This window comes from Mycteria americana, chromosome 5, assembly GCF_035582795.1.
Source record: "Mycteria americana isolate JAX WOST 10 ecotype Jacksonville Zoo and Gardens chromosome 5, USCA_MyAme_1.0, whole genome shotgun sequence".
NCBI lineage: Eukaryota > Metazoa > Chordata > Aves > Ciconiiformes > Ciconiidae > Mycteria > Mycteria americana.
In genome coordinates, this window is record NC_134369.1 from 5,877,748 (window position 1) to 5,896,338 (window position 18,591).

The following is an 18,591-nucleotide window of genomic DNA, read 5'->3' on the forward strand; positions in this document are numbered from 1 at the left end:
CTTGTTGCATTTGAGGGAAAACATACCTGTAAACAAAAAAAGCAAAAGACTTAGGCAAATTGGAGGTGAATTCAGTGCTCAAACTAACTTGAAGCAAATAAACAAATGACGGGCCAGATCATTTCTTTGGTAGAATCCAGCAAAAAATATCTCCTTACGCAAGAGCGAGTTAAAAAAAAAAGATCTAAACATAAATTAAATGATGACATTTTGTTGCTTATCAATTCCAAATAGCTAAAGATCCCTGCGAAGCTGTCGAGACCCTTAGTTTCAGGTAGAAAGTATCCCTCCAGCCTGACAAATATTTCCAACTCAACAGAATGCTAAGCACACCCTCATGAGCACCATCAACCCTTCTAGGATACAAACACAACTGCTTTGGTAGGACACAAACACTGGTGCCGTATTCTGTACGCAGGAAGAGAACTCCATGTGTTTTCTCAAAAGTTTGGGCCAGACCAAGCAGCTGACTGTCACACAATGTATTGTTAAATTTCCTTACACCTTATATTTTCACTACGTAAAAGAAATTTAAGCTTGAAGAGACATACCATTTAAAAGGCAAATTATAAAACATCTGAACTCAGCAACTTTCACCTCAACATTAAGAACGATGAGGCTGTGAGACACAACATACACGATTTTTTGTCAATAGCATAACGATTTAAAAGCCTTTTCCCCAGGGCATGGCATCTTTTCCTAGCTGAAAGGGCAAGCTTAGGCTATTGCAACATTAAACAGCTGATGAATGACCTTGTTGTCACACTTGTTTTAGGGATTGATCATGTCCAATTAATTCCTAGAAGAAATCAATTGTTCTTACCTAGCTCATTTACATTAATAAGAAAATATTAATGACTTCACTGACTATAAGTATTGGAAATAGAAGTTGCATTTACATTTTGGCCTGCTGGTATTTCAAGAGGATTCATCATCTCCTCCTATGAGAGCAAAACAAGTAAACCTACACAATTTTTCCCAGTTATTCAGCATTAAAACCAAGTATTTCTCTACGCATTGAACTAACAATTGGATCATATAACAATTAGTCTTGTATTGCTGGCTTATTTTTATGGGTGTGATTTTTATCCTACACAAAAGAAAGCACATAATCATTTTCTTCCATTGCTAACTTTATGTTGAGAGAACCACTACATACAGAAACTCAGGACCGCAATTACGATTTCCGGTTCAGATAGTCATAAAGTCTAACATGCCATAAGAGGAACAGGGATACAAATGTGCAGGTAAAAGCAGTTCATATCATTTCATTCCTGGAAACGATCCTTAGGAAAATATTCAAACTGAATCTTTGTGGTGGGATTTAAAACTCACAACGACTGCCAAAAACTTAAATAACGCTTTATCAGATGCTGGGATTAGCCTCTTTGTGAGCTACACACTATGAATAGCCCATGTCTGAGCATTCGTCCTGGACTTTCTTCCCAGAGGGAAAAATATAATAGGAAGGTGCATTTCAAGACAAAATTCAGAATTTGATTGCTATATTCTCTGTTCAGTGCATACTGCTATCATTTCTGGTAAAATGTCCTAGTTAAGGGTTACAGTAAATTGGTCACATAATACTACAGGAATTTATCATGTAATAGAAAAGGAATTTAAGAGTTGAATACCTAATGTTTTATTAATAAAACAGGTCTGTGGATAGAGACAGTTAGGGGATACAGTTTATATTATTATCTGATCCTACACTAATTTAAAGAGCTGGTAAAATCAGAATTGCAAGGACAAAATAGACTCTCAATGGGATTTTTCAGTTGGAAACTTCTGAGTGGGTAGCACAACAGTGGGTATTTACTCCCTGCATCTCTTCTGCCTCTAGAAACAGCCCACGAGCTTGGCTTCTCCCTTTGGATCAGAAGTCCAAGCCCATCTGTGCAGAGAGACTCTGCTGCCACCCTCTGTGGTATCTGAGATGATTCAAAACACTAACTAAGTAAAATGCCAACCACTCTAATTAAAGATCTAGGGACAAAGATCTCTACCTGTAAAAGAACTGACACAATGAAAAACTATTAGGATATAATTAAATATGGAAAGTAATATCAGTAACTCTAAGGTATTGGCACACAAGGAATTAACGTGGTGTTAGTACATGAATTACTTCAATATTGAAGTAGTAGCTACTTTAACCTACTTAACATCTTTTGAGGCTACATTTGAAAAATTATAAAAGATAATGCATCTTAACTATGTGTTTACCTCTGGTCTAGTTCATTGCTACGGACATTTTTTTTCTGAGACATTTAAAGAAGGATATAGGTAAGGGATAACAAGCATGTAATTGTTTCCAGGTTGTCTATCATCTCTTAATCTGAAATTCAGTACAGGCACATAACTGATTAATAGAGAAGGATGTGTTTGGTCAAAACAACATTTAATCCCTCATGAGACAGATACAATACTGAGAGCAAATAGCTTGTGAGAAGGATTTATATTAATTAACTGATAAAAAGCTACTTTTCCTGACCATACTTGTGATTATTCAAGTCTATTTTATACCAGAGCAGATAGGATATTGTTCTTTTGCTCTCACCTGTGCAAGAGCAACCGCTGTTTAAATAAGCACAGTTTCCTACCCTGCACACACAGCTACGCTTCTCATTCACTACCTTAATATTCTTGCCTGTTAAACCATTGATCCAAGTGGTCATTAGGGAACACAGAGGCTGAGTGCTTTAGCAGAGAAGCCAACACCAAATCAAGTCTTTTGATTTTTTTTTTTTTTTTAATCAAAGCATTCACAGACCCAATACTGTCCCCAGCAGTAGCAAAGTGACTCGGTTTTGGTGAAGGGGAAATCTACCCTTTCTCCAGGGCCTTCAGAAGGGAGCAGTTTTCTGCCTTTTCTCCTCACCATCTCCACTTGCATTTTATTTATTTTTCTATAACTCTGCCCATCAAACTAAACAAGCTTCTCAAGCCAATGATTCCCATGCTAGTGGTACCTCTTTGCTGTATTCTGCATGGCAATGGTGTGGGGCCTTCACTGGCACTCTGCAACAGGTAACTCATCCAAACTCTTCACAAGGAACAGTATTTAGCTTTAAATCTTCCATTTTTCAGAAACAGCAGAAGTAAAATTAGCCATACAACTTTAACTTAGCTTTCTAGTTAAACAGTACCTGAAAATACTACTGCCATATGATCAAAATATTAGTCTGTCTCCATGACCTAAAAAATGTTCTTTTATGCACAAGAAAAAAAAAACCCACCTCAGCATTGTCACTGAAGAACAAAAACATTAGATCCTTACTCACCTAGTTGGAGGGGTGGGGGAAAGAAACCTTGTGTGCAAAACAAGAATTCACTTTAATGCATTGTTGGACTTGACATTTCGACTGGACATTCTGAATTTAACACATGTTCTTTCAGTCTCAGTCAGGCTCATATAGTCATCTGAGTGGTACCAATTTGCTTATATTTTTTCCTAAATGAACAAGTTATTCTACACCATTTATCTTTATCCTAGTATCTAGATACATACTGCAAATTACTAGAATAACATATAATTTGTTTTCTTCTAGATTTTGCAAAGTAGGGTTATTACAAGCTAACAGACACTTCGCAAGAAAAATAAGAAAAAAAGCAACTTAGTATCCAGACATCTCCTAGTATGTCACTTGTGGAGAGTTACAGTACTGTTTGACAAAAGGTAAAATGTTTTCCCTTTACTACTATAAAAAAAAAAATAGGGGTAGCAAAATGTATCTGTCTTAGCTATTTATTGGGCAAGTAAAATCCTCCTGATTCACATCACAATCCTTACCAATCTTCTGAAACAGGAATATAACAGTTTCTTCAACAATCATTTTAACAGAGAAAATACCAGAGACCTGTTTCTTTTTATTAGTAAAAAAGGGAAGAAGGTGGTAGGGCAATAGGCTGTAGTCTGTCATTTCTAATATCTTACTTCCCACGACAGTAGAGATTGTTTGGGTCAAGAGTTTACAAATTTGGGCTGCAAACCTCAGCATGCAAATACAAGCTGCAAATACATAGAGGGAGGAGGTTACAGACATCACACTTTTTCCTTTCCTGTTTACACTTTTATTAAAAACGGAGTTCCAAAAAATTTTAATTAAGTGTCATTCGCACAGCTACCTAGCAAACTTGACAAGCACACTGAAATAATAGGGGATGTGCACCGGTGCATTTATTTCAATAAATGCCATATGGATTTTGGAATTCAGTAATCATGGATCTGGCACCTCTTTATAATGTATTTGGGACAGACTGGAACATTTTTGCGAAATTGCTATAACCAGGTGCTTCTGCCTCGCTGAGGCTAAACTACATTTTACTGTTCAGGTTTCCTATATGGAGGACAGGATTGGGAATCGAGTATATATGGTCTACACTGGCCCATCTCTTGCCTGCTCCTCCCCAATTTTTTCTTTACTTTATTAAGAAAGTCACAATGAAGGACCTATTCCTAGCTACTCCAGTAGAAGATTCTGCAGTTGCACTTAGCTAGTAAAAGGTGTAATGATACATTACTTGGAAAGAAGACATCTGTCTTCATGAACTGAATTTTATAAGAGAAAGCTGAAGTTTATCAAAAAGCAAGACTTGACATAGTGCAAGGACAAACTCCCTACAAGCATGAGATTTATCCTAGAAATAGTTAAAAGCTGCTAAAAGACTTAACTCATGGTCAACATGGTGAGTACATTAGGAAACATATCTACCCTGACAAGCAAAAACAAGACTTAACTCTCATTGAAATTTGTCAGAGACTCAGGTACCTGGGAACAGCCAGTTTTTAAATAGTTGAGGTCAATTATCCCTCACTAAGAGAGGGAATGCCAGCAGCTTCTACCCAGCTTTTCCCGTTAGATCTCTATGCAGAAGGAGCACTGATAAGAGGGGGGGTTACTATAACATTTGTAACATTACTGCAACATTTGATATTCACCCTTAACATATAACCAGGGAGAAGGGAATGACTTTGACTAGTATCTTTGGGTATATCATTCATCAGGAACCTCAGATAGTGAAAAGTATTCTAACAGACAAAAAAATCTTATGCCTGTTAAAAGCGTTAAGAGCAAGCTCAAGGGAAGTTTCCATACCAAATGCCAAAACTACATAACACAGGGAACTGTGGCTAGACAATACAAGTCCAAACTTCATGCTTTATACTTCTAAGCAGTTTTAAATGCTTATAGACACTGTTCATACTCCTTTCAATACCACTGAAATACTGACTCAGTCCTGAGGTCCACTGACATGGTGCTCTTTTAAGGCTGACCACCACCCCAAGTTCCAGAAGGGGGGACAATCCCATTTAAGAAAGAGCAAGACAACTGCCACAGCTGTAGCTTTTAAAATACATTCATCTGCAGATCTCCAGAACTTCATTGCTTCACTGACATGATGTAGCAAGGAATCCAAAGAAAACAGTCATATTTTTGATAGGAGATTAGCAGCATGTCCTTCCAACCATTTAAAGTGGGCTACCCTTGAGTATCTCTTTTGTTTTAGAAGAGAGAGAAGAAGAAGAACTTATGTATGTCTTTAATTATTTCCATACAAGTTAGAATAGGCATTATTTCTTTCCCAGATAAACAATATTCATCCCCTTGTACTAATTGTTTCCATTTCAAAATCACGAGATCCCTCCCACTCTAGTTTTGTGGTACAGAAACATCTGCCATAGTTGTATACACTATTTTATGTTGTAATACAGACTATTACTCTAATTAGCTTCAATCCAGTTTATACTTTTTAATATCTTGTTTGCTTTTTTAAGCTTACAAGCAGAAGCAAAGCACCTTCTAACCCTTCCTAAAGGGACTTCAGCAACAGAAGACAGAGAGAGGTGTCTCAACTGATCTTGAAACTATAAGAATACGGGCTACAGGAGCTCTTTGACAGGTACTCCACACAAAAGTTTAATGAAGACCTCTTTTTACAGTATTCACATACACTTGCCCCATCTTCCTCGACTATTCTCTTATCACACTGCTCAACTTTTGGTAACACTAGCTTACAGAGCTAAATATACATGAACATGTTACCTCTGCATTACAATACTCATTTTAAATGACAGTGATAAGGTAAGATAGAAGCTACCCCGACCAAGTTTTGTTCACAGAAACTGATTAAACATAAAAGAATGAAGAAAAAAAAATTGTCATCTAATAAAAAAGTTTGTTGTCTGCTCACTTTTGTGTTCCACAAAACAAAAATAAAAATCATGCAACAGACTAAGGGAAAGGGAAAACACCCACACAGAACACCCTACATTTTACTGCAGTTTTCTTTGGAAATACTTGCATACTATCATATAATATAGCAACTAATAAAGCCTTCTAATTTTAGAACTTTTCAATAAGCTTTCCAGTTGGCTTTCTCTCACCTTCACTTAGACCCAGGGGCTAACTCATGTGCAACAACTATAGAAGCATGGAAGCGGCCACCAGAGCAGACGGTCCAATGAAGACAACCACTACTAAGTTAACCCTGAATTTGGGGTTTTCATGTTTGAAATTCTGCCTTCCCTTTGAGCTTTTGGTCAGCCTCCAACAGTTAGAGACACAACTACCATGACCATATCTGAACTACAGTATTTTCTAAACAGAAAACTATTCTATATTTGACACAGAAAGCATTTTCTTCATTTTATTAGGTGAGCAGCAAGCACTGAAAGATGACATTTCCTGCAGTGACCAGAATTGACAGCACAATTACAAGAAACCACCAGGCCTCCCTGAAAGACTTCACATGCAGTGAGAAACAGTGTGATCAGCAGTCACAACAACACTTGGTTTTCAACACAAAGTGAGGTACAGTTGTCTTGCCTTTCATATCAAATAGAATTAGGCAGATTTGCTGGATTTCAGAAGTTTTCATGTTGCTTTCACATTCCTGCCTTAGTGCTCTGCTTCTTTCCTCAAATATTCCTCTACTTCCATCAGTAAGTCAGTCCACACGCTTAGGCCACAGACTTTAAAGTCTCCATCCTGTGCCTTCAGGAGCTTCAGAGCAGCTCGGGCCTGTCCCCTGAGTAGCGCAGATCCCTGACAGAGGCAGCTGAAGCGCTCCCTCAGCTCCTCCCAGGACAATTCAGCTTCATCAAGACAACTTTTAACCCACCGTCCCTGCAAGGGATCATAGTACAAGCGGCTTCCCCAGCCGGTTAAGAGGTCCAAATAAGGTCTGCTTAACTGGGAATAGCGACCGGCTAGGGAGGCAAGAAGGGCGCCTGGGAGGAAAAGGCAGAAGGCAGAAAATCTCTCCACGTTCCCCAGCAGCCAGGAAAGCAGGGGCCCGGCAACGTATCCGTCTCCTGTTCCACTCGCCTGGTTTCCATCTAGGCTGTTCTCATCCCGACCCCTGCCTCCAGCCTGCTCGGCGCCACTCCCCTGCCTCAGCAGCAGCAGCGCCGCCGCCACCACCTCGAAGGCCCGGGGCTGGGGGAGCTGCTCCAGGACACCGGACAGCCAGGGCAGCCGCCCCGCTGCCTCCCCAGCCGGCTCGGCCTCCTGCCCCTCCTCCCGCAGCCGGCTCAGCAGCAGCTGCGCCTCCGCTTGCAGCTGCGGCTCCAGCCCCTCCGGGGGCCGCAGCGGGCCGCGGGGCAGCGCCAGCAGGCGGGAAGCGGCCTTCCGGCGGGCGAGGAGCGCCAGGCTGCGGGGCTCGGGGCCGGCCTGCGCGCCGGGAGGCTGCAGCAGGCTGTGGATCAGGCGGCAGCAGGCGGCGGGCGGCAGAGCGCGGTTCTCCAGCAGCGCCAGGCCCAGCAGCTGCGGGCAGCGTCCCAGGTGGGGGAAGCCGAGCAGAGAGCTCGATTGACCCCGCCGCAGCCGCCGCCCCAGAGCCTCCCGGAGCCGAGGCCGAGTGCGGAAGCGGTCGTGGAGATGCTGGAAATACCGAGCCCACTCTAGAGCCCTGTCCAAGGTCAGGGAGTCCCAGTCCCGCACCAGCGCGGAGCGGGAGACGGCCAGGAGCGCGGGAAGCTGCTCCATCTGCTCCAGCACGGCCTCCATCGCAGCCTGCTCCGGCCTTGGCGCCACCGGTTTGAGCAGCAGTCCCGCCTCCCGCCGGGAACCGCAGCCAATCCGAACCGGGGAGGGCGGAGATTTGTAACTCTACTGGCTGAATCTGACGTCAATCCGATGCGGCTTGATCTTCCCTTAAAGGAGACTTAAACCAGCCGCCTGCGTCAATCACCTGGGTCTAATCCCTCAAGCAAGGGCGCGCGGGGGAAGCTGAGCCGAATTAAAGCGTTAAAAACCAAGCAGGATTAAGAAGTTAAAAAAAAAAACCCAACAACCAGCTAAAAGGCTTAGAATAAGCCTTAGAATAATATTCCTAAATACCCCTTAAAAAATAAAACTCCTCAAAAGCAAACAACCCCTGCCCCACATTTGGGGGTATTTCCAGATTTCTGTGGTACACCCCATCCCTGGAGGGCAGCCATGGCCGAGCTCAGCGCGGAGCTGAGCTGGCTTCCCAGCGCTGCCTGCAGCTCGGCACCCTGCCCAGGCTGAACCCTGCTCAGCCCACACGGCTGGGCTTGCCCTACTGACCTACTAGCTAATGGCTTTGTAGCTCATTAGGGGTGCCCCAGGTACACAGCCTTCCCTGGGTACCCAGGCTAGGCCTCTGGCTGCCTGCAGAGGTAATGGCTAACACCTGCCCTGGCCTTACAGGTGCCGATGCAGCCAGGGTTTCCCACACAGATGCCCCCCAGACATCATGGTGGAGACATGCCATAACCACTCCTCTCTGTAGCAAAGAAAGGTGACCCCTTCTCCCTTTCCCACCTCTGCCAGCTGAAGGACAGTTTTACATGGCAGGCTAGAAGTATTAGGTGTAGCTTGCAGGATGCAGCCTACCTGTTGGAGCAATCGTTCCCAGGTGTTTTCCTCACGTCTGCTGCCTAGAGGGCTTCGGGTCCTTTCCCTCCATCCTCATCCCCACCACAGACCTGCCACACTCAGCATTGCCTCACGCTGTGGAAGAGAACAGGCCGGCCTGGCTTCTGGCAGCTTCCGCAGGTGCCCTCTGCTCTCCTGCTCCTCAGAGGGTGAAAAAGCGGCGGGAAGGCAGCGGGGCGCCGGAGCTGGTAGGTTTGGGAGTTGCTGAGTGCTCCTCAGGGAATTCACGAACGCCGTGGCATAATCCTGGCCACTGAGCGGGTACGGAGGCAGCGGAGAGGCCTGGTGAGCCCCCGGTGCTGTCGGCTGGGCCCAGAGCTGGGCTGCAGGGCAGCGCCGGCTGCAGCAGTGCCCAGGGCAGGAGGAGGGTAGTCGCTGGGGCTGGGCCTGTGGGGAGGCATTCTCTCCTCACCCACGCCTGGCAGGATGTGGCCCCATGGCCCACCCCTTGGGTGACGGTAGTAAGGGACGGCACAAATCTCGCTGCCAGCCTGCCTGGGCAAGTACTTTGGCTTTCTGAAAGGCAAGAGCAACACCTGGCAGAGTAAATGAGGTTTGACTGGAATTTATTGCAGGAACCAGCAACAGAAACCAAACTGTAACGCTGTGAGCCACAATACTGTAAGGCAAACCATAATACTCTTCCTCTGATATAGAATGCGTGTTTTCTTCCATTCATCTTAGTGCTGGAAATGGTTTCCCCTGAGTTTGTTATCTAAATGAACTGCATTTTTGGGTGATGGAGTGAGTGTGCAATAGACTCTCAGTAGCAAATATTCTTTAGCTCGGATAGTAAGGGACACAACTCTTGTAGCCTCTGAGTTACACCAGACTTCAAACTAACATGGGTGAAAGACAAGGAATAGGCCCACAACTTGCTTCTAATGCTTTCTTTTCCACTAAGGAAAACTGAAGCTGGTGAATAGAGCCACTGAACCCATTGGAGTCCCATGCCTCGCTAGGAATGTGCCCAGACCTTGTCCCCTGGCCACAGACCCCTGCCCTAAAGGTAACTGCTAGCTGTTGGTGACTGGCTTCTCTCATTCACATCATTCTTCCAAAATAAAGCAAAAGAGAGAATAAGAAATTGTAACTAGGGGTTTAGATACTAGTCTTCCCCTCTTCAAACCCTCTCCGGGACTGCCCTGGATGGTTGTTTAGGAAAGGTCTTTCTCAAGTACTCTCAGGAAAACAGAGCTCTCATCTGACCTCTTATCCTATTTTCTTATTTCAGTCATCTATTCAAAAACACATGGGCTTATAGAATTGATGGTCTAGATCACCTGTGGGTTAAGGGCCTAATACAGGAATTAGAGTGAAATTCTATGGCCCTTCTGGTTGAAGGCGCTCATAACAACCCCTCAATATCTATGAATATAATGTATTTTAAGGTATCATTCTAAAATAGATGTTTTATCCTGAAAAATCTCTTTTAAGCTTTCTGTCAACTATTTCTGGAGTAATAAACATAAAATTGGATACAGGTGGCTAGAGATTTGTTGCATTGTTAAGAATGGAATTGCTTTTGTTATTATGAATTCATACTTACCTGTCATCTGCCATGCCAATATACTCCAAAGCATATTATAAACTACTATACATTAAAGAGAAAATGGAACATGCAAACTTTTCAGTTACATACAATTGAGTGCAACACTTTGGTACATTTTACTTAATGCTTTACTTAAATGGAAAAGTGATAGAAACCTGAAGTGGTTGGAATATGATTCCATATAACGTACTTTGGCCTCTTGGTAAGGTTTAGTACAGCATCTCTTGAATTAAGTGCTGTGGCATACAGGAAGAAAACAGTTTCAGTGAATTCTAGACCCACGTTTTATTTTAGTTAGGGATATTTTTGGAGGTGTATATACTCCACGTCATGAAGAAGAGAAGAGATATATCCCTTTACATCAGAAAACTTTTCACAAGAAATCTTTCACATTATTGTTCTTTTTCTTTATTTGATAAAGTATATGGGTTTATATCCTGTGAATGTCTCTGTATGTTTCAGTTGAAAGAAATCAAATAATCACATTTGCAGCACCAGGAAACTAACAAAAACAGGTTGTGAAAATCTAACCAGACTGGAAAAAACACTGAGTAATATGGTATCTGGAATACTCTTGCATGTGAAGGGAGATGGCCTGCATGCTCTAATGGGTCTCTGTAGAGCTGACTGAAAAATGGAATTTCCATTTTATGAAAAACTCTGAATATTTCAGCACTTGGTTTTGTCTCAAATTAGGATGAAAAGTCTAAATATCAGCATTTTTCATCAAGGGGATACAGTTTGACATCTCTGTAATAAAATGGTTCATGAAAAAAGACATTTATGTATTTCTAGGTATTGCAGCTGTATTTGGAATCTCCAGTCATGATGGGGCACAGTTGATGCATATAATGAAAAATAGAGCCTGATCTGAAGAACTAGGAGAGTTCCGCTTAAGAATGCGTTAGAAGATGAATTCAAGGAACAAACAGAAGAAACAAGGTACCACTGAGACAGTTATGACTCATGTAATAAATTGTTACACTACAATAGCCCTTAAAAATAGTAATTCTTTTTCCACACTCACCATCGAAGGAACTCCCTTTCTACTCTAAGATTTATGTTATTATTTGAGAGCCTGGCCACGCTCAGAATGTGCTTTGGGATCTTCCACTATAAGACTGGAGTCTATTTATCTGTTGATTGATCTGCTGATGCTGGTGCCATGTAGTAATCAAATTAAATTGAACAAACTTGGTTTCTTTCTCACAGGCAAACTATTTTCCTATAACTTTTAAGTGCTAGTACTCTCTTCTGTGATCAGTTTTAGTTCTAGCTTGAGTAGCCCTAGGGTTTTTCCTACCAACAGCAGGATTGCTAAGCATCAAAGTTTGAATTTTGTAGTTACTGTCTATCAACTTATGCTAATTCTGTTGCTACTTGATAGTATTGCTGAGTTATGTAGACGTTTTTTAAAAATATCTGTACAGTGCTGCGTTGGTTTTCTACCTAAGGAATGTCTATAGGATAGTGGGGAGACACTTAGAAGGTAAGCACTGCAAGACTGAGGAGGTGAGGTTGAGAGTTAATGTTGGGGAAGGGAATGGGAAAGGTTGGGTCAGGACATCAGGAGATATGGCAAGAGCACAGAGGTGGGGGGGATAAAAGCATGAGTGGATTTTCAGATAGGTGGGTGTGTGTGTAGGTGCTTTCCTACTTAACTTGATTACTTTTTAAGAAAAAACCTAAAAGTTCACTTCTAGGCCTCACATAGGTCTTTGGTTGTTTAATATCAGTCTGCTTCCCCTATTAATGACTCTCATAGTAGTCTCTCATACTGTTTATGCTATGTTTGGATGTGTATTTCATGTTGCATAAACTATGCAGTCTCTTTATTTTTTGCTAACAAGAAATGGCACCCACAAAGATATGTTCAAGAAAATCATACAGACTACGTGTGTGGGTGCATGAAGCTTCCTTCTATGAAGGATGGGGAAACATGTTAAAGTAGAATTTTTCAACTATTTTGAAGAATTATCACTTCATTACACAGTCTGAAAAGTAACCTCTTTGTTTTGTCTGATTTAAAAGCAAAGAAGAAAATAGAAGAGAGAAGAGGGCATATTTTGTGTGATAGGCTAGAGTACAGATTTACAATTGCAACACATTGGATTATTTAAGCTCTGCTCTATGCTTCTTGCAAGTAGCTATGATACTGTGAACAGGGGTAGCCAGTGCTTCTTGTGTTGTGGGTTTTGGTCCTGAGGTTTTTTTCTTTTTTTCCCAATAAACTCTATCTTTTATTTTAATCTCTAAAATGAGCATTAAAATAAGAAAAGAGTCTTTGAGAGTATTCATCTACTGTTGTGTTAAGCTGTAGTAAATGTTTCTCCATTACAGCTTTTGATTGATAAGATACATGGCAAAGAAAGTTGTTGAGCAAGTAAGAAAAGTGTCTGTTTAGATATAGAATCTGGGAAGTCATTTCCACAGCTCCCTGAAAACAAGCCCACTTTTCAGTGAAGCACTGCAGAACGGTTTCACAAGCCCTGCATTTTGTATGAATTACTGTACTGTTTTATCTAAGCTGAGAAGTCAAGTAAAAGATTCATATGAAGTTTTATGGTACTAGTGAGTTTCTTCACTCTGGTTGGGGAGCCAGTAAAATTCACCCTGGCAGGGAATATTAGTTTTGAAGCAAAATTGGTCAAAGTAGCCAGAAGTCTGGATTCCATTGTTGTTTTTTCCTTCCTCTCAGAAGTCATATTGGCTGTAACATGGTTATACTATTTCTCCTGAATAGAAATTTAGTACTCTGTTTACTCAGTATACCTAGCATTAAAAAACTCCAAAATGGTCTCTCCTTGGGTAGGAGGTGCTACTTCAAATTACAAAAATGAATACATAGAGAGAGATGTATCATCATCTTCTATATTTCTGGCACTAATATTCACTTTTTAACTGTAAGGAGGTTTGTTTAGCTGCCTCAGATTGTGTGCTAGGAAAAAGGTTGCCGCACTCATTATGTAGTGACTTATGTATATTGATGATTCTGAACTTGTGGACCATTCTTGTAGAATTTCTTCCTATTTCTGCAACAAACTTTGCAGAAAGCTGAGGTTATTAGTCAAGCCAGTAGCTGGCAGACTCTGTCACCCCTTCTATAATTTCTGGTGAAGTCCTTAGAATTTTTTTGTCAATGCCATCTCCGATATCTCAAAAATTAGCAAGGCTGTGGTGGGCTTTTGGAATGAGAACAGAAAAAGTGTGTGATCAAATTGCATAATAAAGGTATTGAACCTACTAATTTGTACATCGGCATGAGCTTCAGACTGTACAAAAGATGTATCTGTCAGCAGGGGGTTTTCCCCTGAAAGCTCTGTGTGCTATGCTCCAGTTAGGATAGCATGGTAAATCCTGCATATGCTGATTGTAGTGTATCAATGTATAAATAGCAATGCCCGTTTGCGATGAGTTAGGCCTATGATTTGAGCAATTGATGTCAATGACCAAGCAGCAGTTGTATAATGTACTAGAGTGAAAATTGATTGAAAATCCATGTGTTGAAAAAGTGCTATATGTAACATGTCATTACTGAGATAACCTAAAAAACACTCTAATTAGGAATTTTGCTTATGTCTGGCTATACTGAAACTGAATTTTTAGGAAACTAAACATATAAACAGGCAGACTTTGCTGCCTAGCCCCATTTCTAATTTTGATACTATGAGTCAGGACTATACTAGCAAAGCTACTAAGCTAGGGTATAGCTCTTCAGTATTATAGACATAAAAATAAGTAAAATTGAGTAGCAAATTGTGCCACCTTTTTCTGACTGTGAATAGTTGATTAGAAGGGGTGAAGTTACTACACACTTACGAAGGTCCCTCTCACCAGATGAGCCACATTAAATGATCATGTGTGCACTCCAAAACCAGTTGCAGTTGTTAAGTGTCTATTAGCTATAACTAGTTTTGCCTTGAGGTTGTTTGAGCTAATGCATTTTAGCTTACATTTGCTGTGGGATAAGAGCATGCGTGCAGTCAGTTAATGTTGCTCAGCTGATGAATGGTAAGGTAGTAAGCTGTGTGCTTTGATCACTTGCCATTGTTTGTGATACCTTTTAGAGGGGTTTCATTTGCTGTCTGTTGTGGCTGTGGGTTTGACAGATCACAGCATGTACTGATTGGAGTATTTGTCTACATGGCTTTTTCTGGGCTGCTTTTCCTTCAAGCCAGGAAAATTCTTAGTTACTTATGTTAAGTACTTTTATTATAGGATCAGGTGCACAAATTCAGCCTTCTGAGGCAGTTTCAACCCATCCCCCACTTTTTAGGGTACCTGTTAAGAAGTATCTGAAAGAGCTATCTGTTTCAGAGACCGTCTTATCAGAATCCTCTGAAAATAATATTCCATAAAGCTTAAGTCATAAAACATTGGCTATGGCTAAAGGTTTGTAATTTCAATATATAATGCTGTGGTACTTGTATGAAGCCAAGCATACTAGGACTAAGCTTAGTCTAGCATCATGGGTTTAGTATTTAACAATGAAGCGTCTTTAAGAGTATTGGGGGGAAAAATCTGTACATTTAAGAATAGCATCTAAAAATTCTTTCCTACTCATAGGTTCTGTGTGTTTCCATGACAGTTAAATTGCTGTCATTCACAAGAGTACAGGGAGATCTTATAAACACACTTTCATGTTGGAATTGGTTATATTTTTCACTTACATAAAAAGATACATAAAACTCAATGCAAGACAACTATGTATAGAGCTATTTATACGTATGTCTGGGTTCTAATAACATAAGTCACTTGGATTTTTCACTTTCATTGCCCTAATGTCCTGACAACATCTTAAATTATCAGATTCACTAATACTGCTCCTTCATAGCTCTGTACAGTGTCTTTACGAATAATACATGTCTGTGTATATAGAGATGGCTACATTAACACACACACATGCACATGCTGGATAGACATTTCTTTTTTTGAGCAATAAGGCTTTTAAGTATCTGTTGTTTCCATTTTCATGTCTCCAAAGCTTTTATGTGAATTCTTCCAGCACATTTCTCATTATTCTCTCAACCTTTCCTCTGCTGGATGGCTGGAGTTTCCAGACATATAACCTGAAATGTCCTGGGAGAATTTACATAAAAACAATAAAGCCAAGGAAATGGAAACCACAGAATATATACATAAATTTTTTTCAGTCTTTGCTAAGAAGCTTATTGGTTAATATTTACAAAGGAATTCAATTTTCCGTATTAACATCCTTTTCACTGTGAAGCAAATGTGGGAGAGTGGGATGGCAAGAATCATTACTTAAGTAAATAGGGGGTTATATGTTAATCTCATTAATGATTAAAAGATTTTACTTTCTCCATCCTAGTATATCAAGAAGAACATCCCATGAAAAATATCATATAAATGGCTGAATCAAGCAAATGTTAATGCAAAACTTTGAAGGGATTTTTCTTCCTATTTAAGAAAAGTTTAAGGGTTTGTTTGTTTGTTTACCCAAACACGTATAAAGGAATACTGGTTTCTGATATTTATACTCATGGCATCCCCTGAAAGCAAATCATTAAAACTGATACGCCTGCTTATAGGATCAATAGTACGGTAAAACAATTTCAGTTTCTATTGAGGGCCGCTTGTTAATAATGAGTTGTGTACTTGTCTCTGGGAAATGCCTCTGGCAGGTTTTGACAGGACCTTCCTGATGGTGAGCTTCTCATATCACAGAAACCATTACCATAACTGCCATATTGTCCTGATATTGATATTTTCTGCAGAAAGGGCAGGCCAAAGAAACTTTTTTCTTAGCTCCAGAGTCTTTAACTTAATGGTGTTCTTTAAGAAGAAGTTTCTCCCAGACTTTACAGAAAATACTGCTATTTAATTTGTAAAAATGCCCAGAAACCAAAATATTTTGATCTGGTGTTACAGTTTTCTACAGCAGGTAGGATTTGTGTATTTCATATTAATTCCATATTATTTTGGGTGTCTGACTTGGTTCCTGGTCTAGTGCTGAACCACACTTAAGAATTTGTATAATGGTGAAGGTTGGATGTGTATATCCAAAAAGCATCACAATACAGGTAATATATGTATTAGAATATGCTAGTTCATAGTTGAACCTGAAACATTGCCGTTAGCTTTCTCAATAAGACAGGAAATAAGCAGTGCTAAAACAATGAATTGTACTTGCAGAAAAGAATAATGATGAATTTTAAAAGAAAAAAAAGCAGAGATGAGAATGTAGCACGTAGATTACTTGCATATACCCAAAAGCCAGCAGAAAAAAATTGCTGTGTAGTTCATACCTGTGGATGGGATCAAGGTGATGGGTGAAGATGAATTCCTAGAATTAAGGAAAACATCTAAAAGAGAGGTCTGCTTTATTAAAGGTCCCATTTTTTTGGTAAGAAAAAAGTAACAATCATCCAGTATTAGACCTGGAAATAATCAAATTCATATTAATTCAATTTGTTCTAATGAAAACCGCGAAAGCACTATTCATAGTTGAAACCACTGCTGCAGGCGTCCTCATATTTCTTGATATTATAGTAGTTTCCCTTAGTTTGAGAGAAACACATTTGTAACTACATCAAGGAATTATTTCTCTCTAATGAATGTACTGGAGTTTTATACTGTGCATGGAGAAAATAATGCTCATGAAACAATGAAAAATTATTGTTTGTATATGTCTTTCTTTCTGTGAAATGCTGATGCTCATCAAGTGTTTAGAAGAGTGCAAAGTTCTGTTAATTGATAACTTATGACCCTTGAGGGCTGGAATTGGTTCCCTTGCTTTTTGTAGGAAGAGTTGGATCTAATAGTTCTTAGAAAAGGGACAATATGGATCAAGCCTTCCAGACAAAACTTGCCTTACGATTGACTGTTCAAAAACACCTAAGGGAGTTAGGCGCCTTGCCACGATAGCAAGTCAATGGGAACCAGATGCCTAAGGGCCTTAAGGGCTCTTGGAAATTTGTGTATTAACAGAGATGCTTCTGTCCCAGTTTGGGATACTCATTCATCTAGTGAAAGCATTTTGTGCAGCTGGGAATAGTCATGATTGAAGCTTTACATGGGAAATTTAACAGCTTATAATCTGGGCGTAACTTGCCTAAACACTGCAGTCCTAGTGGATAGATGCTATGACCTATAGTACAGAAATGATTTATCCAAGAGAACAGTCCAGAGCATTTCCATGGGAGTAACCTGAGCAGCTTTTTAATCTCAAAATTAAATTTGCTTCTATTTTCTTTGGTAGTCTTTGCTATCAAACAGTGATTTCGCTATGAATGAGCAGTTAGAATTTTCTGCTGAATGAAGTTGTCAAATAAAATGACTTGGGATAAATCAAAATGTTAGTTTAAATAAAATCAGTATGTTTTGTTTAATATTTTTGACTTAACTTTTAAATGAGTATTTTTTAATGAAATTATTTTAAAGATTTAAAAAATGAAATATTTGTTAAAAAAAAAATTCAAAATGCATTCTAATTCTGTAGTCATATTGAGGAAGGAGGGTTACCTTTACCTCAACAAATTTTTACTCTAAGTAGAAAATTTGTCTGGGAGGTTTGACTTTGAGTAAGGCACTTTCCAGCCTTCCATTGAAATATTTTGAACCTTCTCATATTAGTTTGAATGGATGTTCACTGGTTTGAACTGCTCTTCCCTGACTTGATCTATTCAAAGGACTTGGAAAAGAAGAAAGGATTTTGTCAGTCCCTATGTTGACAAGATCGAGATACATGGCCTGGTTCTAAATTACTCTTTTTCTTGCTGGTGTGGGAAGAACTGCAGAAGAGGAAGAATTGGAAATGTAGAGACTGTCTGGTAGGATGCAGTGGTTCCTCAGAGAGTAGGCTTAGCATGGGTCCATATCCAAATGGAAAAATGTTTTTTTCTCCTTTTGCTTACATTATATTGTTTTGTTGTTTGTTTCTCTGAATATATAACTCTTTCTAACAGCATTTTGTTCTTCCGGGTTTCCAAGTCCTTTTCTTTTACAGTTTTTGCAAAGTTTTCTCATGGGAATGATTTCAATGTGTATTTAGGCTTCGTACTAAACATGAAAGGTTCAAGTTATACACAGCACATTGGTTCTAGGTAATTTGTCCTGCAAATAGACGCCTTCTGCCTAACTTGCTACTATGGCTAAGGCATCGCTACCTCAGGT

General features: G+C 40.2%; 2 protein-coding genes across 2 annotated transcripts in view; one reads left to right on the plus strand and one right to left on the minus strand.

Annotated features, from left to right (window-relative positions):
* The window catches only part of ANO5 (anoctamin 5), a 373,671-nt gene that overhangs the window by 219,995 nt on the left and 135,085 nt on the right, over window positions 1-18,591 (plus strand). The window lies entirely within an intron of this gene.
* On the minus strand, window positions 6,334-8,040 carry FANCF (FA complementation group F). The gene has a single exon (XM_075501425.1). The coding sequence runs from the start codon at window positions 8,007-8,009 to the stop codon at window positions 6,900-6,902; it is 1,110 nt and encodes a 369-aa protein (XP_075357540.1). The 5' UTR covers window positions 8,010-8,040; the 3' UTR covers window positions 6,334-6,899.